The sequence below is a fragment of the Ambystoma mexicanum genome, chromosome 12, assembly GCF_040938575.1.
Source record: "Ambystoma mexicanum isolate Mex_15411 chromosome 12, UKY_AmexF1_1, whole genome shotgun sequence".
NCBI classification, from domain to species: Eukaryota; Metazoa; Chordata; class Amphibia; order Caudata; family Ambystomatidae; genus Ambystoma; species Ambystoma mexicanum.
The window spans coordinates 53,007,828-53,034,969 of NC_090936.1; the positions used below are offsets into that span (position 1 = coordinate 53,007,828).

The 27,142-nt window shown below is 46.2% G+C and overlaps 1 protein-coding gene across 1 annotated transcript in view; it reads right to left on the bottom strand.

Annotated features, from left to right (window-relative positions):
* CTTNBP2 (cortactin binding protein 2) overlaps positions 1 to 27,142 on the bottom strand; it is a 592,842-nt gene that overhangs the window by 270,532 nt on the left and 295,168 nt on the right. The window contains exon 4 of the mRNA XM_069627945.1: positions 13,452 to 15,090. Coding sequence (XP_069484046.1) covers positions 13,452 to 15,090 — 1,639 coding nt within the window. The remainder of the gene's footprint in view (positions 1 to 13,451; positions 15,091 to 27,142) is intronic.

Genomic DNA, 27,142 nt, shown 5'->3' on the forward strand with positions numbered 1-27,142 from the left:
CATGAGACAGGGGGTTACACTGAGGCATGAGGGCGGCTTGTTACTAGTCAATGGGGGAGGGTGGGGTGGATACCGGGTTCCGCAATGCAATTGAGATTTCAACAAACATCTCTGTAGCGGCAAAACTTCCCCACATATAAAGCGGACCTTCAGTTACAGGTGCAGATTATAAAGACAACAGGGCGGCAAAGGGTGCCCTGTGCATACATACTAAATAGAAGGCCCCATCCTGTTGATTTCAGGAATTTTTACAAACAGTAACGCCAGGTTACGATTGAATACTCATGACCTTGAGACATGCATAACCGAGTCATACTTGTAAGATTTGGATAGCGGATATGACGCATATATCCAAGCGCCAATTGCATTTCACAACTGAATTGGAAGTATCCTGGTGCTACATTAATGCACATTTCTTTTTGCACTTAACTGAAAATCCACTTTTGAAGAATAGCATTTCATTAAACATGTCAATCTATGTAACAATTCAGACAGGTAAATGGAGAATGTTATCCTTCAATGCAAGTTTAATGAATGCGGTTAACAGCTTCAGTCCCATGTGCTCTTTACTGTTATGTCAAGGGGTACAGTTCTATCGATTTTATTTTATTATTTTTAGGACACACATTGTCACCTTTGCTATCAAAGGAAATCTACACAAAGATATTAGAAAACTGGTTAATTTGGTTAAACCTTCCTGGGGCCTTATGTTTAAGCAGCAGCTTTATAAGGGGTTTTGTTAAGCACGTGACGTTTCTTGGGTGCAGTGTGCAAAACTTTGTGAGCTCTGCATGGTGCACAAGGCTGCAGAAGAAAAAAAAAGAAAAACAGATCTTTAATTTTGTTGACTTGCTACCAGGAAAACTGAATAACAGAACCACACATTGTTTAGTTTGGCACACTGAAATAATGGTATGACACACCAAGAAGGTTTTTAGGGTTCACAAATGTACACATGTTCTATGGAAGATTTGTATGGCAATCTTTCCAATGGAAGAGAGCAGAGCCAAAACTAAATCCACGGACTCATTACCAAAAAGGTGTTCTATGTATACTGCAGCCAACAAAATAGCGCCCAATAATTGTTTATTTTAAAAGAGTAAACCAGAGTTACTGATGGCTCAAATGAACCATAAACGCATTACCAGTTGCCGTGATCTATTTTCAAAAGTCACCCCAGTTGCAGACCTAAATACTGCCCAAAAATGCTAGAAACAGCAGCTATACAATGATCAGCACTGAGGTGGTCTTTACAATGGTGAAACCCTTGACCAGCTGCCACCATGTGAAGCAAGGATGCGCTGTCACTTAATTCACGGGCCACAATGAGGAAGTGCTTAAGTGGAGGGTGGATTTTGTTTCAGTGGCAAAAGTTGGGACACATCTTTAATAGCACCTCTCTTGTCTCATCATAAACCCACAATCCATTAGCTAAGCCAGTCTCGCAGCACTGTCATGTAATAGATCCTGGATTCTCCCCTCTGGATAAAACCTATATCGAAGCGTCACCACCACAAATCACATAGCACCACATCGGCACACAACTCAGGTAATTCCAGCCAGCACTCATCAACAATATGCTTTCGGCATCTGCCTCCCACTCTATCCCACTAACACCCCAACACCTCCGTCTCTTCTCGCAAAACCATCCACGATGAGGTGGCCAAAATGGCAGCAGTACCTTATACAAGACCACTTTACATTTACATTACATTGAAATTACATTCACGGAGCAGCTAGGGAAACAAGATGGAGAGGAAGATTGCATTTCTTTGCCGTGGAAAGTAGGAGGTAGTTAGACATCATCCAATTCTTGCCGGTGGTTAGGCAGGAAAAATGTTCATCGTCACATCCACAAGATACGCGTAGGTAGAGTTGAGTATCCTCTTTACTTTGGGGTACAGAACGAGCAAATCCTTGTGTTGAGGTTGTCTGATTGTGAGGAGAGACTAGCACAGCTGGTAAAGCAGATCCAAGGGCAAGCTTGCCATTTTTGATCCATTTTCAGTTTTTTTACACTGTCCATGTAAATTTGCTTTGATTTTCAGTTATGATTTGATGCCAGAATGTACTGTCCAATGTTTGATTGTTTGGTCATTTTATTATAAGGAACAGTCTAAGCCTTCAGCTGGCATAAATCCAGCAGAAGCTTGATCATTTACTGGTACTGAATGGAAGTTAAATAGCTCAAAGTTAAATCTTACAATAAAACGCATGACCCCTAAAGTAGTCTCACCTACCAAGTGTTACCTAAAGAAAAATGTGTGTTGGGATAGTTTCTTTAAAAAACATAACCAAAGGCGGCGCTCTTTTTCAGATGGACTTAACAAAGCCATGTAGTCTTCTTTTTTTGTTTATCGAATAGCTTATAAAAAGAGTTCCAAAGATCTCGCTCTAAAGGAGAAGGACGCCATAACCATGTGCTGATCACGGCACTGTGCAGTTGGAAAGAAATACAGGTAGCAATTGGGAATTTGTTGATAAGTATTTGGCGAATATTATAGAAAAGGAAAGGTAATAGGATTCAAAAAGGTGGATTTATTGAACATTGAAAGAACATGTACTTAGGTTTGAGAAGAAGAGTGACGAATAAGGACACAGATACACTCGGAAGGTAACCTCCCAAATTTGGGTTGTAAAAATAAATTTGGTATTGGTTAAGAAGGTAGCTAAGATATAATTTGTATTGCAGATAAATACTCAGGAAAAATCAGCGACAGAAGAAAGAATAAACATCAATGATGGGCAGAAATATTTCTTTTGAAAATGGTGAGCCGGTTGGGTGGACAATGAGATGGGACGAGACAAATGAATAGGCCAAACAAATATAGTTAATGGGCGATTAATAACACAGCCTTGGTATATTCAGGGTTCACTGTAAAACTATTAACTAACGTTATAAGGATGATATGCTATATTGTTTTCAATGCTTAAGAGATCGCAAACAAATTGTTACAACATATTTTTTGACAAAGAAGTGAATTTAAGACATAATGGGTGATTGTTGTTTATTATTATGACTTTACATAGATGGCACATATATAAACATGGACACTAAGAAATTGTGATTGTAATGTGAATGTATGTGGACTAAGCCATGAAGAAGCTCACAAGACAACATTACGAAGTGCTGGTGGTGTCTAAGCGAAACATGTGTTGCCTTGATTGAAGCACAAATGGTTATTTTGGCTAGATTGAAGCACGAATGGCTACGGTGGCTGAAGTGAAGCACAAAGGGTTAGGTTGGCTAGAATAAAGCACAAAGGGTTAGGTTGGCTGAAGTAAAGCACAAAGGGTTAGGTTGGCTGAAGTAAAGCACAAAGGGTTAGGTTGGCTAGAATAAAGCACAAAGGGTTAGGTTGGCTGAAGTAAAGCACGAAGGGTTAGGTTGGCTGAAGTAAAGCACGAAGGGTTAGGTTGGCTGAAGTAAAGTAGGAAAGGTTAGATTGGCTAGAATGAAGCACAAACGGTTAGGTTGGCTGAAGTGAAGCACAAAGGGTTAGGTTGGCTAGAATAAAGCACAAAGGGTTAGGTTGGCTGAAGTAAAGCAGGAAGGGTTAGGTTGGCTGAAGTAAAGTAGGAAAGGTTAGATTGGCTAGAATGAAGCACAAACGGTTAGGTTGGCTGAAGTGAAGCACAAAGGGTTAGGTTGGCTGAAGTAAAGTAGGAAAGGTTAGATTGGCTAGAATGAAGCACAAACGGTTAGGTTGGCTGAAGTGAAGCACAAAGGGTTAGGTTGGCTGAAGTAAAGTAGGAAAGGTTAGATTGGCTAGAATGAAGCACAAACGGTTAGGTTGGCTGAAGTGAAGCACAAAGGGTTGGGTTGGCTAGATTGAAGGACGAGCAGTTAGGTTGGCTAGATTGAAGTACAAACTGTTAGGTTGGCTAGAATGAAGTACGAATGGCTAGGTTGGCTGAAGTGAAGCACGAAGGGTTAGGTTGGCTAGATTGAAGCACAAACGGTTAGGATGGCTAGAGTGAAGAACGAAGGGTTGGGTTGGCTAGATTGAAGGACGAGCAGTTAGGTTGGCTAGATTGAAGCACAAATGGTTAGGTTGGCTAGAGTGAAGCACGAATGGCTGGGTTGGCTGAAGTGAAGCACAAAGGATTAGGTTGGCTAGATTGAAGGACACAGGGTTAGGATGGCTAGAGTGAAGCACGAAGGGTTGGGTTGGCTAGATTGAAGGACGAGCAGTTAGGTTGGCTAGATTGAAGCACAAATGGTTAGGTTGGCTAGAGTGAAGCACGAATGGCTGGGTTGGCTGAAGTGAAGCACGAAGAGTTAGGTTGGCTGAAGTGAAGCATGAAGGGTTAGGTTGGCTAGAGTAAAGCACAAACGGTTAGGTTGGCTGAAGTGAAGCACAAAGGATTAGATTGGCTAGATTGAACGACAAAGGGTTAGGTTGGCTAGATTGAAGCACAGACGGTTAGATTGGCTGAAGTAAAGCACAAAGGGTTAGGTTGGCTTAAGTGAAGCAGGAAAGGTTAGATTGGCTAGAGTGAAGCACGAACAGTTAGGTTGGCTAGATTGAAGCACAAACGGTTAGGTTGGCTGAAGTGAAGCACGAATGGTTAGGTTGACAAGAGTGAAGGACAAAGGGTTAGGTTGGCTGAAGTGAAACACAAAGGTTTAGGTTGGCTAGATTGAAGGACGAACGGCTAGGTTGGCTAGATTGAGGCATAAACGGTTAGGTTGGCTAAAGTGAAGCACCAAAAGTTAGGTTGGCTGAAGAGAAGCACAAAGGGTTAGGTTGGCTACATTGAAGCACAAAGGGTTAGGTTGGCTAGATTGAAGCACAAAGGGTTAGGTTGGCTAGATTGAAGCACATACGGTTAGGTTGGCTAGATTGAAGCACAAACGGTTAGGTTGGCTGAAGTGAAGTACGAAGGGTTAGGTTGACTAGATTGAAGGACGAACGGCTAGGTTGGCTAGATTGAGGCAGAAACGGTTAGGTTGGCTAAAGTGAAGCACGAAAAGTTAGGTTGGCTGAAGTGAAGCACAAAGGGTTAGGTTGGCTAGATTGAAGCACAAAGGGTTAGGTTGGCTAGATTGAAGCACAAAGGGTTAGGTTGGCTAGATTGAAGCACAAAGGGTTGGGATGGCTAGATTGAAGCACAAACGGTTAGGTTGGCTGAAGTGAAGCACGAAAAGTTAGGTTGGCAAGAGTGAAGGACGAACGTTTAGGTTAAATGTGAAAGCTGTGACAATTTGTAATTGGCTAAAATGACATGCTTCCAAATGTGAAAGTTGTGGGAATTTGGGTATTGGCAAAGTGGATTTGTGATTAGGTTGTGAAGGATATAATGTGTCTAACTGCGGACATTTTGAAAAGTGCCTTATTTGTAAAAAAATAAATGATCTAAAAACGGGGATTAGGGTTTATTGTGTTTTGTATAAACATGATGAGTAGTTGCCACCATTTTCACTGTCAATGCATGTTTGATTGGAGAGCTTCTGGTATAAAAATGTTTGGTGATCAGGCGGTCCTACAGAATGTCGTACATCTCCCCCCGTCTCACCTGGGATCGCTTCTTGCTCTGTTCCGCGGGAGGATTCCCCTTGTGAATGGACTGGGTCTTGTATAGGCTCGCTCGAGTCTCGTCCGGCTGCAGAGCGCATTCAGAGTTCCGGGAAGGTCGCTGTTCCAGGATGTCCAGGAAAATAGGTAGCGGTCGCTAAGAATGGGGATTCCAGGAGCAGATTAGAGGGAAGGGGTGAAGGAAGTAAGAAGGAACCAGGATCTAGGAATAGTGGATTCGCCGAACAACACACTCACGTCAAGTCATTACCTAACGATAGCGTTGAGACGCGCGGGGAGTGGCCAATTTATAGAACGTGCAGTGTGTGACGTGGAAGCTGGTGCGAGGCAAGTCGCTTGTTGCGGACATGTTGGGAGTAACAAAGAATACAAGCCCCGGCGCGATAAAGACCAGGAAGTCCAAAAGGGGCAAGTTCTATGGATCATGACACAGAAGAGGAGTCAGACCTATCCCGAGCATGTGTGGTGTTACTCAAAATTAAAGCTAAACCCATTTATGTAAACCTTAACTTTACATATTTGCTTGCTCCGACCCGGTAAGGAAGGCGTTGGTTAACTCATGCGATGAGTTCCATGCCAGCATTGGGTCTAACATGGATACTGCTGAAGATATCACAGTGGCAAAGGAAACGCTGTATACGGTCTAACATCTTTAGCCTCTCCTCTAGGTTGCTCAAGCACACTTTATACGGTCTAACATCTTTCGCCTCTCCTCTAGGTTGCTCAAGCACGCTGTATACGGTCTAACGTCTTTCGCCTCTCCTCTAGGTTGCTCAAGCACGCTGTATATGGTCTAACGTCTTTCGCCTCGCCTCTAGGTTGCTCAAGCCTCCTTTATACGGTCTAACGTCTTTTGCCTCTCCTCTAGGTTGCTCAAGCACACTTTATACGGTTTAACGTCTTTCGCCTCTCCTCTAGGTTGCTCAAGCACGCTGTATACGGTCTAACGTCTTTTGCCTTTCCTCTAGGTTGCTCAAGCATGCTGTATACGGTCTACCGTCTTTCGCCTCTCCTCTAGGTTGTTCAAGTACGCTTTATACAGTCTAACGTCTTTCGCCTCGCCTCTAGGTTGCTCAAGCATGCTTTATACTGTCTAAGGTCTTTCGCCTCTCTTCTAGGTTGCTCAAGCACGCTGTATACGGTCTAACATCTTTAGCCTCTCCTCTAGGTTTCTCAAGCACACTTTATATGGTCTAACATCTTTCGCCTCTCCTCTAGGTTTCTCAAGCACGCTGTATACGGTCTAACATTTTTCACCTCTCCTCTAGGTTGCTCAAGCATGCTGTATACGGTCTAACGTCTTTCGCCTCTCCTCTAGGTTGCTCAAGCATGCTGTATACGGTGTAACGTCTTTCGCCTCTCCTCTAGGTTGCTCAAGCACTCTGTATACGGTCTAACGTCTTTCGCCTCTCCTCTAGGTTGCTCAAGCACGCTGTATACGGTCTAACGTCTTTCGCCTCTCCTCTAGGTTGCTCAAGCACGCTGTATACGGTCTAACGTCTTTTGCCTTTCCTCTAGGTTGCTCAACCATGCTGTATACGATCTAACGTCTTTGGTCTCTCCGCTAGGTTGCTCAAGCACACTGTATACGGTCTACCGTCTTTCGCCTCTCCTCTAGGTTGTTCAAGTACGCTTTATACAGTCTAACGTCTTTCGCCTCGCCTCGAGGTTGCTCAAGCATGCTTTATACGGTCTAAGGTCTTTCGCCTCTCCTCTAGGTTGCTCAAGCACGCTGTATACGGTCTAACATCTTTAGCCTCTCCTCTAGGTTGCTCAAGCACACTTTATATGGTCTAACATCTTTCGCCTCTCCTCTAGGTTTCTCAAGCACGCTGTATACGGTCTAACATTTTTCGCCTCTCCTCTAGGTTGCTCAAGCATGCTGTATACGGTCTAACGTCTTTCGCCTCTCCTCTAGGTTGCTCAAGCATGCTGTATACGGTCTAACGTCTTTCGCCTCTCCTCTAGGCTGCTCAAGCACTCTGTACATGGTCTAACGTCTTTCGCCTCTCCTCTAGGTTGCTCAAGCATGCTGTATACAGTCTAATGTCTTTAGCCTCGCCTCTAGGTTGCTCAAGCACGCTGTATACGGTCTAACGTCTTTCGCCTCTCCTCTAGGTTGCTCAAGCACGCTGTATACGGTCTAACGTCTTTCGCCTCTCCTCTAGGTTGCTCAAGCGCTGTACATAATGTTTGGAAATATGTGGAACGTTTGTTGTCAAACATGAATTCAAGGAATTCTACTGTTTTATGTTTGAACAGTTTTTGAGTAGTTGTATATTTAAATGTTATTTTATTGTGCACTCATTTTTGTAAAGCATTGCAGCATTGGTGTGAATTAATTTCATATTGTATTATCTAATGTTAGAATGTTAAAAGTGAAAACGTATGTATGTAAACCATAACATGTTTTTTTTTAAAGAAATGGTGCTTGCTCAGCATTCTCACTTATCTTGGCTGTCCCACCAGAGCCCATTACACACAGTGTTATTTTTACTGCAGGCTGTTAGCCAACTATGCAGGCATGTGGCCATATAGTGCTTTATGCATATGGGATTTGGATTCGATGGTTGCTGAACAGACACATGCAGCAGCACTGGTGCATGAGTGACTTGATCCGCCTTCCTTAGTTATAGGGTAAGACGAGCTGCATAGTTTCGACTGCCTTTCAGCCTACCCATGACTTTGGCTAGTAGACCTTGGTTGACGACGTTGCAGCAGATTATGCATGAGATGCCCAGAGTGAGGACAAGTCTCATTGGATGAGTATTCCGAAGAGGTGGAACGTAGAAACAGAAGGTGGACAAAAAACTGCTTTAACCACGTTTTAAGACTGTGGTACTACTGGCACTTTGGAATCGAAGTGGATGCTGATGCTGTAAACCGTACTCTGTATAGTGATGAAGGCGTAGCTTCGGAGGCAAACGCAAAAGCATAATCTCACATCTGGATCCACAGAGGCACAACCTGTTCTGTTGGATTCATGACCAGGTGTGGGTGAGGCATTCCATACGTTGCTTCTGGTGATCCGCCTCCGCGGGTATTCCGATATAGGTCGGTGAACATAAAACAGCCAATGTTTTGGTTGACGATGACAAAAGTAATGGTGACATGTAGATATTGAAGACGATTGGCAATTTTGCGGACCACTAGGGCCTGTAGACTTGGAGAAGGATCTTAGTTTGATTTGATGAGTGCGAGTTCAAAGAAAGGACAAATGGCGCAAAACCGGGCCACCGATCAGCTTTGCAATGAGTCATGTGATTGCAGGCTGGCATAGTGAAGTTACTTTCTCACTACATGCATTGCACACCTCCAAACATCTGGATTTGAGGATTAATGCTGGAAAGATAAGTCAATACATTGCATCATTTAAAAAACAAATGCAATTCTAATGACTGTAAAAGGGCTATACACATGATTTGGCACAAGGTGCCAAGCACTGAAATCAGATATACTGTAAAGAAATCTGAGATTATTCCAAGGTTATTTCCAGTGTTGTCAAGAGGCTGCACCCAATAAAGTTGTACAATCATGTATTGTGGAGCTCAGGCAGAAGAGAACAGAACCCTGCAACAGAGGGAAGCTGAACTCCTCTTTGGATGGAAGATGGGGAAGCAGTGTGTTTCACAGGTGTTAATCGATAACCGCAGACAGGTCCCAAGAGCAATATGATAATAACATGAACTGAGGGTTACCCTTACCAGGCTTGAGTAGTTCGTCCAGTCCTGGTTTTAGTTTGCACACATTGTCCTTGCATCGTTTTAAATTCAGGACTGCAAGTTCTAGAACACAGAGATAAAAACAGGACTGGACGACCTGTTCACTGCAAAAACCTGAGAGCTCTGCAAATAACCCATCTGGCAAGTTCTTCCGGGCCATCGGTGAGGCCAGACCCTCCCTCGAGTGCCTCTGCAGGATGCCGGTAACTACGTGCACACGCATCCTTAAATCAGCGGTTACAGAAATGCCTGCAGCCTGAAACAGTCAGGAAGGAAACAGGTTAAAGACAGCAATTTAAATAGCAATTCGTCTGTACTGAAATCGATGAAAAGGTTCAGACACAAAAATGCAAAACGTTTTCTCTCAAAGCAATGCATTCAACAACAACTGCCCTACAAACGACATGTTGCCTTGAATCTCACATGAAAAAGGCAAGAAATTAACAACATGCCCCTCTGAAATTTGTAGAAGAAGAAACCTTTCCAAATAATACCCCAATATTTCAGGAAAAGCTGTTGCCTAGGAAACCAATAATGAGATTAGGAAAGACATGCTAACACTAATTACAGGGATTATGAAAACTCACATTTGAGGGCAAGGCCAGTTTCCAGATTGCGGTTTTAAACTCTGAACAATACTACATCACACCACACCACACCACACCACACCACATATGACCATTCTTTTTTGAAGGAGTCGAAAGTACTAAATAAATAAATATATACAATGCATTCAAAGTAAAAACACAAATGAGCGCTTTCGACCCTGACCGCAGCAGTATTTTTTGCACCACACATTTCAGGCCCTTGCAAGGACTGAATCAAAACTATTAACAACAGTGTACCTACCTGTGTTTCGAAGAACATACGAGACATTACAATGCGTTCATGTAAAGAAGCGTCCAGAAAGATGCACAGGGTTAGAGAGCACAGCGGTGAGCAGCGATGAAAGTCCATGCAGTGAAAAGAGGGCACAGCGAGAGAAGAACAGCTTCTGGCATCAGCTTCAGACACGGAGAGGGTTAATTTAAGAGCCCGGATCAATCTTTTAGCCCCCGAGCCAATCACATTCCAATATTAAACAATCAGTGTCAAGAGTGGTCCCTGTGATTGGAGTGCAATCAAAAAAGCTGAGATTGGTTGGATGCAGAAAACATATCAAACGTGCCCTGGGGTATGGAATTCCATCTGCTGCTAACAGGGGGCTTACTCCGGAGAGCTTTTTCACTTTGGGCGTTTGCTATGCAGGAGGTCAGATCTAGCACTGAGAAGAAGCACAGTACTTTAGAGGCCGGTGATGTAGCTCATGCATAACAAGCGCACTTGTCGTGGGAATAAATTGAAGCTATGCAATATGGGTTTAATTGCATGGTTCGGTGCCCGGAAGCTGGAGGAGACTGGCATTAATAAAATAAAATACATTTGTATAGACCATTTGTTTTGTCAGGAACAACTGCAACATGTGGTGGTGTGTACAGAACAGAACCGTATGTTGGCTTTCATTGAGAACAGATCGGAGAAATCGGTGTTGGTGGGAGATACTGCACTACAAAATTTGAACTTTTTCTTGAAGCTAGGTGTGTTTATTTGAGAAAGAAGAGTTCTCTCATGAAGCTAGGCAGCTTGTCTGAGAATAGGTATTTCTGTCATTGGCCTAGGTGGCTAATTGTTAAAAAAAGAACTCTCAACGAGCTACATGGTTAACTGTGAAAGAAGGGTTCCTCATACACCTAGGTGGAAATCTGTAAGAGAGTTCTTTCCTTGAGATAGACATTGAATCTGTTGAACAAGAATGTTCTCGTCGAACTATGTGAGTCTACTTATTTGAATTGGGGTGTCTCCAATTGATCTAGCTTGGTGATCTACAAAAGAAGAGTTCTCCAAATTGAGCTAGGTTGGTGATCTACGAAAGAAGAGTTTTGCAAATAAGCTAGGTTGGCAATCTACGAAAGAAGAGTTCTCCAATTGAGCTAGGTTGGTGATCTACGAAAGAAGAGTTCTCCAATTGAGCTAGGTTGGTGATCTACGAAAGAAGAGTTCTCCAATTGATCTAGGTTGGTGATCTACGAAAGAAGAGTTTTGCAAATAAGCTAGGTTGGCAATCTACGAAAGAAGAGTTTTCCAATTGAGCTAGGTAGGTGATCTGCGAAGGAAAAATTCTCCAATTGAGCTAGGATGGTGATCTACGAAAGTAGAGTTTTCTAATTGAACTAGGTTGCTGATCTACGAAAGAAGAGTTTTCCGAATGAGACAGGTGAGAAATCTATGAAAGGACAGTTTACCCATTGATCTATGCAGCTAAAGTACACGTTTGCTCTAATTGAGCTAGGTGCCTAATCTATGAAACAAGAGTTCTCCAATTAATCTATGTGGCTAATCTTTGAAAGAACAGGTTTCCAATTGAGCTAGGTGTGTAATCTATGAAAGAAGAGTTCTCTCATTGTGCCAGGTGTCCTATTCTGGAGTGGCGATAATGATGCCTGCTCCCGTCTGGTGTCTTCTACCGCAATACCTTGGTGCACAAAGGAAGTGCATGTATTTGATGTCAGGGAGGCTATGTGGCAAATTATTTTTGAGATGGCCTTGCCTTATTTTTGGCCTTTCTAAACCTTCCATTTCTTTAGGCCTGCCAAGGAAGCATAAGAGGATGCTAGCATTTAGCTCGTATTTTCACAGCAGAGGCAGAATTCTCAATGATGACCCAATCGCTACAAATTTCAAGAAGTCACATTCTACGTGCAGCTTGCCGTGTACAGCAAAAAATGGTCACTATACATTTCTCCACGTACTGCTGATCTACCCCCCCAATGTAAGCGAGACGTTGAGCAGAAGGTTTCAAATATGGGCAGAGATGTGATATCCCAGGACACAAACCTAGAACTGAATTTCGGGAAGGTGTCTGGTCATACAGACATCAGTGCTGGGAAATCTAAGCACTGGAGCTAGGACACTCAGTGTAAACCCTCACCGACACATCACCCTCAAAGGTTCGGTCTCCGACCTGGATGAGGATGCTCCATTACAGAGTCCAGTGCTGCGTGCCGAGCCTCCCCGCTCAGGTTGCACGACCCCAGGGAAGTCAAAAACAAAGCAGGCTATCAGTTTCAGCAACTCAATTGTGAACCACCCGTGCCACCTTCAAGGGTGTGTAGAGTCACATACGACCATGTTGAATTTTTCAATATTTCCAAGAGATATAGAGCAAACGACAGAAGGCTGAAAGCCTGATTGAACAAGTGGTGGAATGAAAGTAAACGAGAGACAATAAATTCATTGAAAAGACCATTGAAAAGGCCATATGCAGAAGCTGAAGAAGTCTTTGTGTAGATTAATCAATAAGGAGCCATTTGTTGATCAGACTTGACTGAATTCACGCGGAAGCAAGACAACAACTTTCCCTTAAGGGCAGAAGTTTTGGATCACCACTTCCATTATCCCCCTACACCGCTGTCCATTCCTGGTTAGGGCATATGGGATTTGTAGTCCGAAACATCTGATGAGCCAAAGGCTGTAGAACACTGCTGTAGGGGCTGTCATTTCAATTCTGCAGAAAATGGGCTTTTCAGGGAATTTAGTATTTGCTCGAAAATGGTTTCCTGTGCTTCAAACAGCAATTTTACAAAATACTACCACGATGAAGATGCACCCTTCTCACTTATAGCAGCAAGCCAGGGGCTATGCATCCACTTGATCCTTAGCAACATTGACTTGAAGTTCCAAATGGGCGCCCTGGAGTCAATGCATTTTCAGGGACTTCTTTGGTCCCATGCTTGCATTTAGCGGTTGATTGTGCACAGTTTCCCAGGTTTTCCAGGCCACTTTGTCAGTTTCCTGTTAGGGTACCCAGGGAATGCTACAGGAGGTCATTGTTGATGAATATGCACGTAAGGCGATCTTGGCTACAAACCCGGAAGTCGCTTGTATTGGGTCTGGTTGACATTTTGCTATGGCCATTTAATAAATCAGCAACATTGTGCCTCATATAATTGAATGACAGCTATGATCAAATCCACTGCGCTGTGTGACAGTAACGAGGGATTACCATACCCCATTTGAAAATGCATTCAGGAAAACCCAAGGAAGGCACGTCAACTAGAGGTGAAAGTATACACTGGAATATGTGCAAAGGATGAAGGACAGGAGACAGAACATTCTTAGGAGAGCGTTGGTAATAGTGGAACCCGTTTACCTGATGCTGTTACCAGGAGGCTGTCGGAATCACACGGTTTACAGGATGAAGCACTTACAGGGTTTATGGAGGAGCTACAGGCAATGGTGGTGGAAATGACAGGGGAGTTTTCGGAACATGCAGGTTGATTCAGTCCGGGGGATTCGGGAGGCCGGGCACCCACCTGTGACGTGGCTATGGCTGGTATGACACAGCCAGCAGGTGCCACAGAGAGTTCAATGGTTGGTTTTGGTGGAAGCTGCGGTGAGGAAGACTTGGCCAAAATCTCCTCATTGCACCTGATCCCTTGCAGTGAAGCAGATGGAGGTGAAGTCTTGCCCACAACATTAGGGGAACGGCCACCGTCCATAATGACCTTGAGTTGTGGGTGTGGTGGGGACGGAGTTTGTGAAAGCCCTGGCTTTTTGGGTGGGATTGGAGGAGGATTTCCCCTGTCGATTCTCGATACGGTAGGAGATTTCAAACCAAAAGATTGATGACCCATCCTTCCGGCAACTGGGGGATATGTGCCAACCTCCATTGAATGGGGCAGTCCCGGCCTCAAACTGGCACCTCCGTGTGGACTCGTAAATCTTGAAAGAACTTGTGTGACCGTGTTCCTGGCTAGCTGCTTTGCAACCAAATTGTCGCGAGGAGGTGTTTCTCTTGTCGAGCCACTTGGAGTTGCGTTTCCATTTTGGTCGTGATCATTCGCATTGGCTTGGAACCTGAACCTAGCTGCCTGTACTCGTGGATTTAGACCTGATTGCAAAGTTGTGTTGGCACAATGTGAATGTAAACTATGCATAGAAGAGGATAAGTAGCTCGGTGAGGCCGGGGATGTAGAAAACGCAGGGTTGTTTTCATAAAGGGATGTGCTGCTAGCCAAATCTGGTGATGAGCCAGAGCCGTTCTCCTCAGTCCTGCTATGAGGCGGGCCGGCAACATGGGATGTGGCGGAAGCAATAACTGAGTTGGTGACGGGCGCTTGCCTGTCACTACCTGGTTTCCCGATTGAAGAATTTGTGCAAACATTCACTTTCGCATGACCGGCAGCCATGGTTACGGGTTTAGCCGGTACAGTCAATGGGGACTTCTTAACACTTTCCATTTGGTTATGGACCTTAAACGGATCAGTTTGGCATGAAACAGATTGCAAAGCTGGTCTCGCAGTCCCAACGCCTAGCGAAACAAAATGGAGGTCTTTGCTTTTTGCAGCGAGAGCAGAGTTCAGTTTGCAGTCATTTTCCCTTTGTATGTGCTCAACTATCCTTTTCATCTTCTCGATCTCGTCTTTAAGGTCCTTGGTGTGTGCTTCCTCTCTGAAAAGCTTGGCGCGGAGCTGCTCCCGCTCCGTGTCAAATTCGGAGAGCTGTTTCTCCATCTGTGCTTCCATCTGCGTTTCCATTTGTGTGCTTTTGAGTTTCTCGGTGGTGAGGGCGTCCTCCAGTTCAGAACTTTTTTGTTTTTCGGCCTCCAGCTTTGCCATGAGTTCTTCAAGTTTTTGGGACTCCTCTATAATTTTGCTGGAGAGTTGCTTGCACTCTTTCACCAGCATCAACACCACCTGTTTGTTCTTGGTGCGTTCTTCTTCGAGGCGAGTTGACACCGTCTTGTGTTCTTGCTCCAGGTTTTGTATCTGAAGCTTTTCGAACTCCAACTGAAAAACACAAGTGCAAAAAAAAGGATTAAAAAACAGCAGTAGCGCCACACGTGAGGCGTGAAGTTCTGATATATTTTCCCACCTCATTGTCTGTTTAATTAGGTTGCTCTTAACAGTGAAATCAACTTTTAGTGGAAACAAAGGATAACGTCGCGAGAGGTCAAGTATGGTACCTCAGATGGCATTTGCAAATTTTGAAACTATTTCATGAAAAAATAATTGCATTGTAAAAGTATTTATTTGAAACTTTGGAATTACATGTGCTGAAGGAGTCTTGCAATTCTATTCTGGTGCTAATGTAATGGTTGACTACCTGATATTATATAGTGAAAGTTGAAAAATTTGACACAATGTTTGAATAATTTACTTGTCTTCCAATACTCTTCTTATACTCTTTCTTTGATGGCCGTGCCAGCCATACATTATCAGAAAACCTTGGTGAGGAGACAAAGTGGTTTAAAGCCCAAGGGGGGCGTTACTGAATGCTCACTTCAGACAAAAAGTACAAATATAAACAAAACAGATTTAAACATTTACCCCTAAACACACTATTGTTAAACCACAATCCACTGTCCACAAACTGGAGGTTTTCGTGACCACCTGTCACTCAGGCACACCGTGGAAAACTGCTGCCTTTTTAGTAAATCTTGCCTACAGGGCCGTGTGTCTTAAACCTACAGTTGGACAGAGAATGTTTTTTTTACATTTTGATTTTTTTTGTCAAAACTGTGAATAACTCAGAGTGTTTCACTACCTAAACCCTGGGGATACGTTGTTCAGGTGGCCAGCGGAGGGCGTCGCTTTTGGATCCCGACACTGGGGGTGGACAAGCGAGGGAGGATCACCTGGGTAAGGGGTCCTCGGAGAGTGGGGGTGGAATCGAGACATAGAATCCCCCTTTCCCTGACACTTTCCCATCTCCTATTCCAACCCACTGTGTAGGACACTACAACTCCCATGATCCTCACCCTTGCTACTCTATCAGTACTACTGGGCCGAGGAAGATCAAGAACAGAGTCATGAAAATTACCTCTGACTCTTTTCAATGGCTCAGTCCTGGTAATGAGGCCAGGTAATGTCAGGCCTCCCTTTCCAATCATCCAACCTAAAATGTGTTAACTTCCACACCTGTGATAAAACGCAGGGCACATAGGTACACTCTGAGCGAGGCTGGGAGCGAGAAGGGATCTGACTTCAGGAGCTGCTGCAAATGCAAGATTGGAGGGCAGAAAGCCAGAGTACTTTATGAGCTGTGGAGAAGTCTCAAGAAAGCCAGGCAAAAGAAGCGCACTTGCAACAAGCAGCTGATAACCCGAGCTGGAAGTGTTCCTTCTGGGGAACCTTGATGAGAAGCCTACTTCCCTCCATTTGAATATTTGAATTAGGGAGGCTCAATAAAGCTATGAGCAGTGCTTTAAGCGGGCCTGGGCCAGCCGGGGCCGGGCCCGGCAGTCTCCAAAAAGTGGGGCTGAGCCGGGGCCCTGCTGGACCCCCCCCGGTCCCACACAACATTGGCGGGACGCATTATCCCGCAGTAGCCGCAGCCGCGACGGGAGATGTGCCTGCCAGTTTAACGTCAGGGGAGCTCACAGAAGTGCCAGCCAGGCACAGCATCGCTGAGGCTGGTTGGCACTTCCGTCAGTCACTGTAACTTCCTCTGATGACCCCTCATGTGAGGGGTCATCAGAGGAAGTTACTGTCCCTTTGTTTGCCTGACCCAGGTCACTGACCCTCGCAGGCTCCGTGATCTAATATGCAGATTAGATCACAGAGCCCGCGGATTCGCAGAGGGTGAAAGACGCCTCGGGCTCTGTGATCTATCTGCTCTGAGCAGAGATCACTGAGCCCGAGGTGCCTTTCTCCGTTGGCACAGCTTTATAAAAGGTGCCTTGAATTGTGTACGTTTCAAGCAATCTTTTATAAACGTAGAAATATTTCTATGTTTATAAAAGACAGCTTGAAACGTACACAATTCAAGGCATCTTCTATAAAGCTTTGTCGACGGACAAAGCCACCTTGGGTTTTGTCCGTCCTCAACGCTTTATAAAAGATGCCTTGAATTGTTTACGTTTCAAGCCGTCTTTTATCAACATAGAAATATGTTACAAATGTCTATATTTATAAAAGGTGGCTTGAAAAGTACACAAACCATAGTAAGGTAAGCACACAAGTGTGCGTAACTTATTATGGTTTGTGCACTTTTCAAGCCACCTTTTATAAACATAGAAATATGTAATATTGCTATGTTTATAAACGATGGCTTGAAAAGTACACAAACCATACTGGTACGCATACAAACATAAATGCTCACATACATTTATATATTTGTTTGCATACCTTACTATGATTTGTGCATGTTTAAGCCACGCCCACAATGGAAGTCACGCCCCCAAACAAGGGACCCCTCTCAATTTCTTACCCCACTTAAAGCACTGGCTATGTGTAAAGGAACCTTGAACTCGGACACGCAAACAATATTAAAACACAGCCGGTGAGTTAAGAAAAGAGAACAAAAGGCCGGTTGTTTTTGCTTGAAAGTAACTGTATCAAAACAAGGTTGCGTGTAATACGGCAACCGTGAGTAAAGAAAGACAATTCTTTAAAGAGACATGCGATACAATGAACACAGAGTGGTCCTGCTGTCGGATACAGCCCATTCGAAAGTCTCTGTAGTAACACTAGGGACTATTCAAAGTCCCGTGGCAAAAGGGATTGTGGGAAATAGAAAATAGCGTGGATTGAAGCTTGCGCCCGATCGAGGGAAGCTTGTGTGAGCTGGAGAAACACCATCAAGCCTGAGCCTGACTGAGGGAGGCTTTGTGTGAACAGTGGGAAAGGTATTGAAGGCCTCATCCCGACCTTGGGAGGCTAATGTGAAAGATAAGAGGCCTGAGCCCGACTGAGGGAATCCAATAATATGATGCGTGACTCGAGCCCGACGGACAGAAGCCCATAATCTTGCAACTAAAAGTACCAGAAAGCATTAGGAGAAAGTGAAGGTTACGGTTGTCGAAGTGGTCAGGCATAGTCAGAAGCAAAACCGATGACATCTTGAAAGTCTTTGACCAAGAAAGCTTGTAGCAGGGTATCCCTTAGACCTTTATGAAAGATTGCGACTATTAATGTTTTTCTTTCAAGATGACGCAGTCTATGGGCCTCATTACAAGAAGCGCGGTAAATCGGGGTCATTACCGGCGTGCTCGTATGACGCTGCTAATAGTAGGTGATTACGAGTGCGCGAGCACATGCAAACCCCCATGCCGGTAATGGCCATACCGCCATGGCGCTAAAGACCCTCCAACCCACCCGATAGCGCCATCACGGGACCCGCCGATACAACCTCTGTCTAGGAGGCACCCCTTAATACCGACCCGGTAATAACATCATGCTAATACCGGGCTCGTAATACCGGACCCGGAAGTAACATCGCGTCGGAACGGGAAATGCGCTGGCGGCCATCTTTAGAAACACAATCCATTGCAATTCTCCCAAACCACCAGTTGTGTTCAGGAGAGACCAGTGCCAATCCCTTCAACATGTCAAAGGCTACCAGAAAATCAACCCCCCGCCTGCGCAAAAAGCGTTTTTCAGACGAAGCACTGACCATGCTGGCGGACACCCTAACTGCCTATGCTGAGGAGATCAACCAGCAAAACGTGAGAAGGGAGGTGCAGCAACGTAAAAAGGAGATCTGGGAGGAGGTAGCCTGCAAGGTCTCGGCAGTCGGCACCACCCCACGGACAGTCAAGGATTGTAAAAAAAGGTGGGATGACCTCCGCCTCAGGGTACGGAACATCCTGGCCAGCAATAGGAGGGAGGCCATGGCCACAGGCGGGGTCCCCACTCACCCACAAAACTCACACACTGGGAGAAGACTTGCAGTAGCTTCATACAGATGGAGTCCATCGAGGGATTTGGGGAGATGGAGACGGGTGCCGCAACATCTGCAGATGGAGGTGAGTGACCATGACGTAGCACAAGTGATGTGGAAGAGAGTCTAGGCAAGGCAATGCATGTCCTAACACACACATCAACATATCCTTGTCCAGATGGAGGCCCAAACCCTGCCACACTGAAATGCATGCTGAGTGCCAATCCCATTACCAACACACAGCCAACACACACTGACCGTGCTCATGTAATACATCACACAAAGCCCAATACAACGGCATGCCACCTGCCATGCAGCATCCGTACACTGAGACGTCACGTCACATGCCAAAATGGCTCCTTCATACTACTCTGTGTGATACACCTGTAAGATATGAATGCATGATCAATGAAATTCTCCACAGCACCATATAATGCATCTTGCATGTAACACCATCACTGATGCCCTGCATCTCTTCTACCCCCCCCCAGGCACCAATGGAGAGGATGCCAGTGAGGAAACAGCCACAAGGGCATCCACGTCCCGGCACAAGACCTCCTCCGGGGCAGCCTCGCAGGCCACACCAAAGCCCAGGGCGAGTGCCCAGACCATGGCCGCACATGAGGGCCCCACATCAACGCCTCACACCGGGACCCCGAAGCTGGCAATAGCAGTGGAAGGCGAGGCCGGTGGCATAATGTCAGCAGCAACAAGTTCGGTGGGCGAGGCAGCAGCCTCTGCCCCACTGAGTGACATAGAAACTGCAGTGGAGGAGTATGTGGATGAGGATGGACTGACCCATGTGGCATGTCCACACTCCCCAAGCACCGTGTCCACCCCCCAACCCCACACTCAGCCCTCACCCACCAGCAGCAGTGCGGATCCTTTGCTACATGATTCAGACCTCAGCACCCTCCCCCGAGGACAGCACTGCCAATGCAGGCCTGGTGGCAGCACCCTCAACCACTGCTGCTCCCACCACCAACCTTGAGGCATGGCTAGCAAGGGTGGAGGCTAGACAGGACTCAATGTTGGACCTTCTCCGACAATAGGTTGCGGATGGGGAGGACACGAGGCGTGAAATTGCGCAGGCCATAGCGGCGAACACAGCTGCCGTCAATGCCTCAGCATTGAGGATGCGAGACAGTCTGGGGGCCATCATGCAGGTCCTCACCTCTATCCTGCTGCACATGTAGCAGCCACAACCCGCACCAGCCGTGCAAATCACCACAGCTTCAACCCCATCCGCCACTCCCCCATCCTCCACACCCGCTTCCTCTGCACCCGCTTCCTCTGCACCCTCCAGCCCAGTGTGAGGCACTCAGAAATGCTGCCCCCGGAGAAGAAATCAAGGAATTAGTGTGGGACAATAACGGGAGTGGGTCAGATGGTGTCGGTGGTGTATGGGTGTATTAGGGGGATTTCATTGGGGGTTTTTGGGAGTTGATTGGGGGGTTTTGGGAGTCCATTGGGGGTTTTGGGAGTTCATTGGGGGTTTTGGGAGTTCATTGGGGGTATGGGGAGTCCATTGGGGGTTTTGGGAGTTGATTGGGGGGTATGGGGAGTCCATTGGGGGTTTTGGGAGTTGACTGGGGTATGGGAGTTGATTGGGGGGTATGAGGAGTTGATTGGGGGTATGGGGAGTTCATTGGGGGTATGGGGAGTTAATTGTTTTTTTTTGGGAGTTTTGGTGTTGTGGGGGGAGGGAGTGTAGCACATTTCTGTAGTTTATATTAATACACCCGTTGTGTGAAAAATCATTCAGTGCCTGGACATTGTTCATTTTGTGTGTATCCTTTTAATTCATGACAGTGCCCAACTCCCCACATTCCCTGTGTGCATGTCCACATGGACCCAGTGTACAATGTGTCACTGACACATGTCTATCGACGTCCCTGTGGGTCAGAAGTATTCGCCAATCAGTGACTGGCATACTGCACTGTCATCTTGTGCATCATGTACTGGCAGGGGTGCTGCTTCTCCTCCATCTTCATCCTCATCATCCTCCCCCAGTGCATGCATGTCAATGTCAGGTGACAGTGGTACATTTCTCCGGATGCACATGTTGTGCAGCATGACACAGGCCATGGTGATCTTGCCACCTTCTCAGGCCTATAAAGGAGTGCTCCACCAGACCTGCTTAGGCAGCGGAACCGCGCCTTCAACAGCCCAAAGGTCTGCTCAATCACAACACAGGTACGGGTATGAACCCAAATATACTCCTCTTCATGGCTGTTCTGCGGGTTCCGCACAGGGGTAAATAGCCACAGCTTCAAGGGATATCCTCCATCACCTGCAAGCGAATACAAATAGGTGTATTTGAGTCACTCTGAGCTGCCACCTTCAGGATTCACAGCCATGGCCGCAGCTATTTGCTGTCGACATGCACATGTCCCTGTACGTATGCACAAATATTATTTAGATGCATTCTATACTGCAATATGGTGTGGTAGTCTGGATGGCGTTGCACAGATGATGCAGTGTGAATTCTTGCATGCTGATGTGGATGTACTGTGGTTGCACGACGATTTTTTGCCTCACATTTTTGCTGTGTATACTACACTGTGCATGGTCACACTAGCCACATTGGCACAGTTGCAATCATGTTTAGTCATGCATTGCTTGACATACCCATGGTGGCCAGGCTGTGCGTCTTACATGTTGTCATTGATATCCGGCATTGATCCAATGTGTGCCAGTGATGTGTAATGTTCGGGTTGGGAGGTTCAGGTCAGGAGCATTTAGCTCTGCGTGCATTCTCGACTCACCGGCCATTCCCACCCTGGTGTGGTATGCATCCCAACACATCACCACCCCGATGCACTGCCATGGCCCAGTCAGCCAACTCGCCAAGCAGCAAGGCACGTCGTCCAGCATGTCGCTCCATGTGACAGGGTAGCGTGGAGTTACGCAGCACCATGGCATCATGTGTCGATCCGGGATATCGTGCGCAGCAATGTGTGATGATCTTGCTGGAGTCACATACCATCTGCAAATTGATGGAGTGGTATTGCTTGCGATTGCGGTACACCGCCTCTACGGCATGGGGGACTACCAATTCTACCTGGGTGCAGTCGAGGGCACAAACACAATTGGGCATGTCTGCCAGTCCATGGAAGCCTACTTTGGTGTCGGCTATCTCCTGGGAAGTCTGTGGTAGGGATATGTGGGTGCTAGCGTGCTTCAGGAGGACATCCAGCATTTGGGTCAGCATGTGTGAAAATAGTGGTTGTGAAATGCCATGCAGCTGGCCCACTGTGTGCTGGTAGGTGCCTGTGGCCAGGAAGTGGAGCACAGACAGCACCTTTAGTAGCGGGGGATAGCAGTGCATATTTCTATGAGGTTGACAATGTTGTTGTGCATCATGTCCACTATGGTGGTGATGGTGTCCCGGTCCAACCGGTACAGGGTGTGGATCTGCTCAGGGGTTAGATTGAATGGACTGGGTCTGATGCGAGGGGCTGGTGGCTGCCTACGAGGTACTACTGGCTGCACTGGTGGTAATAGCTGGCCCTGTCTCAAACTCCTTCTCCTTCTGCGTCTCCTCTGTGCTGCCTGTTGCTGTGGCTGTAGTTGTTGTAGTTGCTGTTGTTGCTGTAGTTGTAGCAGTATAGGCATGTCCTCCATCCCCATGATTGCAACAGCTAGTGGTATCATTTTGGTGTAGGAAGGGGTGTGGTGTGTGGGTGTACTCCTTTTATACTGGGACCGGCTCCATTGACTCCACCTGTGGTGATTGGGCGCACCTGTGGCAGTTGCCTTGATTGCAGATTGCTGTTTATGGGTGGTCCGCAATGCCTGTTTAGCCGCCATCGTGCAGGCCCTAATTACTGCCTTCGGGATGCCGGAAATTGCATGCCCGCGTGAGTTGTGATGTCCTCCTATTACCGGCATCCTGGTATTTACTCTGCGAAGGGGCGCGTGTACGCGCACAAGCCGGTATGAAGGGGCATGGTACGGGCGGTGGCGGTATTGGTGAGTTGTCGGGTCGTAATGCCCCGGACCCGTTAACGATGCTGGTATTACCATTCCGCCTTCCTTTTTTCATTACCTCCATTCTCGTAATGAGGCCCTATTTGTGGAAAACATTTGGAACCTTTGTTTTTGAAGAGTCCAAACTAACATTTGGTTATGAAAGAAGCCTGAAGATTCTGTTGACTTGCACCCAGTAAGCCAGAGTGTGCCTCACTGGGAAAAACTGGGCTGCATAAGTCCCTATACCCTCGAATCCCACTGTCCTAAGGTGTAATCATGGGAAAGGGACTCATCATTTCTTCAAGCCCCTTGCCATCCTCATCCTTTTGTTGATAACACTATCCTTTTTCATTTTGTGTACATTTCTCTTGCACCCGTTTGTATTAGAATTAGGGCAGGCATTAGGTTTAGAACCTTTTGTTTTGACTGTACCGACTACGGCTGTTTGGGCCTCATTACACAGTAGGCGGTAAACCATGGTACTATTGGCACCATGGTTGCTGCCGGTACCATACCGGTATCACCATGGAGGAAAGGGGAATTACCACCCCATTCCAAGGTTGGCGGGGCGGTAATTCCCCCTTCCTCCATGGCCCTTCCCCATTCCCATTTTTACCCCATAGGGCTCAATGGGGAAGGAGCTAATTACAGTACCGCAAATTGCGGTACCGTAATTAGCACCAAGATCTCTTTGCGGGTCCCAACTTTAACGGCTGGCCTACACCAGCCGTTAAGGTCGGGTCCCGCAAAGGGACCTCGTAGTAAGGTGGTAAGGGTTTACCGGTACCGGTGTCTTTACCGGTACCGGTAAACCCTTACCACCTACCGTGTAATGAGGCCCTTTTACTTTTAGGCCGAGTTTACTCCCACTTTAGATTTAGGACCAGTTAGGAAGTCTCCAACCCATTGAAGAGTTATAAATAAAGCTGTTGAACGTGTATCTCTTGTTTGTGACTCTCCTTTTGATACCATGAGTTCCTCACAACAGAATTACAAACAATAGCCAACCAGCAATGCCGAAATGTGCCATTTTTATTTTAGTGCTCCAGTGCACTGCATAGACACTGGCGCATTGGCCAACAATACAACAGCACCGTATTTGTGCTTTTTACATTTAATTGTATTTAATCCTGCTTATTGGATTGTGGCCTCCTTCAACTAAGATATGATCTTCACATATAGTGTGACGCGGAGCAGGAACCTGGAGGTACGCAGCAATGACTACCCCTCTACCTTGCCCAAGCCAGCTAGTAGCCAATAGCTGGCAGCCTAAATAATCAGAGGGCTAGTGCATGATCTTCCAGGATGCACGAGTGCTGGAGCTGCAGTCCCGTGCCAGAAGCTGTCACTTAGCTGCACAGCAGCACTCCCCAAACAGTATTGCAGTGTATTCTCCAGCCCTCATGAGCAGACTCGAGTCCCAGAAATATCTTCACAAGTCAATGCCAATGCCAGTTATTCTGAAAGAGGTGATCAATAACGAACACCACACAGGAGTGCATGTATTAAAATATCCCCTCCAATAGAACCACAAATTTGAAAAATGTTCAGAAGATGCTCCAGGCCATACCAAGTACTATAAAGTAAATTTTAGTGCCGGCAAAAAAAAACACTCACATTTAAGGTCACAGAGTTAGACTTGGAGCCGAAATTAGAACTGTTGTCATTCAGACATTAGCACACATTTCCTGACATGTATTGTGTCATCTGTGAGAAACCAAAAGGTGTCTCACTCACTAGTCCCCAGAGATCTCTCTCTCAGGTGACCAGGGCCACGGCCATCACCTTTGGATCCAGACCCTGGGGGTGGACCAGTGTGGGAGGACCACCCGGGTGAGGGGTGTTCGGAGAGTGGGGGTGAGGCAGCCGATGGTGGGACGCAGTATTCCCCCTTTTTTGTTCACCTAAACTATCCTACTTTTTAGGATTCTCTCAAGTCCCAACTCCCCCCTCCTTTCTACACAAACACTGCGCCGAGCAAGAGGGCGACAGAGTAACAAGACTAACTCTTATACATTGTACTGGACATGTCCTGTTAATTGGGTCAGGCTAAGTCAGGCACTTGACTGTAAGTGCATACACCTGATACCAATTAGCTCTCCTCACACGGATAAAGTGCGGAACATAGAGACACACTCTGAGCAAGGTGGAACACAAGTACGAGCAGAACTTCCAGGGTGAAGGCAAAACTACTGGAGCCGAGCGATGGACCAAGGGATGAGAACAGCGGGTCGAAAACACCAGGAGTTCCCTACAGGAGGTTGTTGCCTTCAAAAGGCCAACTAAAGACACGTGGAGAAGGCCAGATCCCAAAGCAGAAGGCTGCATTGAGTTTCAAGGATGCCAGCGACCCTCCAGGGTGAACGGCAGAGTTGGAGAGGCGAGGCCAAGCCTGTGGTACTAAGCTTGACTTGTGAATTGGAAATCGTAAAATCAAGAAAGAAACGCACATTGCTGGTGAGTTGGCCAGCGACTTGAGAGACTGGTGTGTGTTAAAGAAAGATTAAAGTGGCAACTTATATGACAAGTGAAGGCTGCATGTGTGCGGGTGAGATGCAAAGAAAGGCAGACCTGTGAATGAACTTTGAAGTAAGGACAGCTGTGAAATCAGCGATACTGAGTAACAGAGTGGTCCGGCAAAAGGAAGTAGCCCACTCAAAAGTCTCTGTGAAAGGTGCATTGTTTGTAGCGATGAAGTGAATGAATTGTAAGAGCAAAGTGATCAAAATTAACCCTGAGAGAAGAGGAGAGTAAAAGCTGAACATTGAACTTTGAGTTAAAGTGGTCCTGCAGAGGTCTGTAAAGGAAGCTATGCACATTCAAAAGTCTTAGCCCGACATCTCTAACTGCTGGGTCCCGTTCTAATTGGGGGCCCTCCCAAGGTAGGGGTCCACTCGGTACATCCATTATTGTAAACAAATGTGGGAAAAGGGTATGCGGGGGTAAGGCCGTGGGGGTTGTTTTTGCACGGTGTAGATTAGGATATACACTTGCACGCAAGTCTGAGGCTTTCGTACATTTAGGGTAACGTGACATTCTAACACATTTTGAACTTACCCCCTCTGAAACGGCATATTTCTATGTGTTTCTCTGTAGGCACCCACGGTATAGGGCTGACCCGTCTCCCCTCTCCAGTCCATAGTTGGTGCAGTAGGGACGCGGCATTGACCCCCCCTTTGAGCGGTACTACCGGCCCTCGAAACCTTGTGTGGGCCATGAGAAGTACCTTTGTCTTTCACCTGCTCCAACCTACAGCTGCAGGTGAGTTGCTGACTCCTGAGCCTCTTTCTCGGTTTTGGTAGTAGGGCTTCGACATGTATATTTACCTGTATTCTAATTTATATCTGCGGTTTCAGATGATCCGACTAGGAGACACTTCCCTGTGCTTCCGTGCTATTATGAGGCTTCTGAAATATCCTATGGGACCACCACATTATTATTCCTAGTAAGTACAGGGCCATTGTTAGCCCTGTCTGTATGCCAGACGGAGAGTACGGCATACCTCCTATTTTTGGGTCAGGTGGTTTGGGCACTCACGGCATGTACGCACCCTGATACAGTAGCACCCCTTTTTCGCTTCTCAGGGGGTTTATACTATTGGGTTGTATAATTTTTCCCTCTTTTCCACGCTCTTTGGTGAGTGTTCTTTTCTTCTCTGCCCTTTCCCTGCTTGTTAACAGAGAAGGGCATGGTGAATAATTCGGTTTGGTGGAGGTTGTCTCTATATTCATGTTACCACTCTGTTGCAGGGTGGATTCCCTCCTATACACAGGGGCTCGGTGTTTTTATAGGTGAAGAATTCTTTTTCTCTTCAAATATGTTATTAGTCAACTTTATCAGCAGCTGGTAGCCGTTTTCCTTGGGCAGCTGTTGATGTTTTTTTATTTGGTTGTACAGGCCAGTAATATCATTATTTATCACATCCACAGAACTCCATTCCCCTTGGGGTCCTGATGAAGGCAGCAGTACTAATGCCCTGCCGAAACGTCTGGTACATCGCTCCGTGCAATCGAGCTTTGTGATATGGCTCATCAACGCCACAACGGACGTAGACCTGGGATGTGTGTGTTTTGGTCAGACGCAATTTTTATGTGCCATGTCTAATCAGTTTTAGCATTGCTATTGGGTGACACTGCCATACAGAGCATATCTGTGACTTGTTAGCCAGAGAGGGACAGAAAGTTAGAATATGTGCCCATCTAG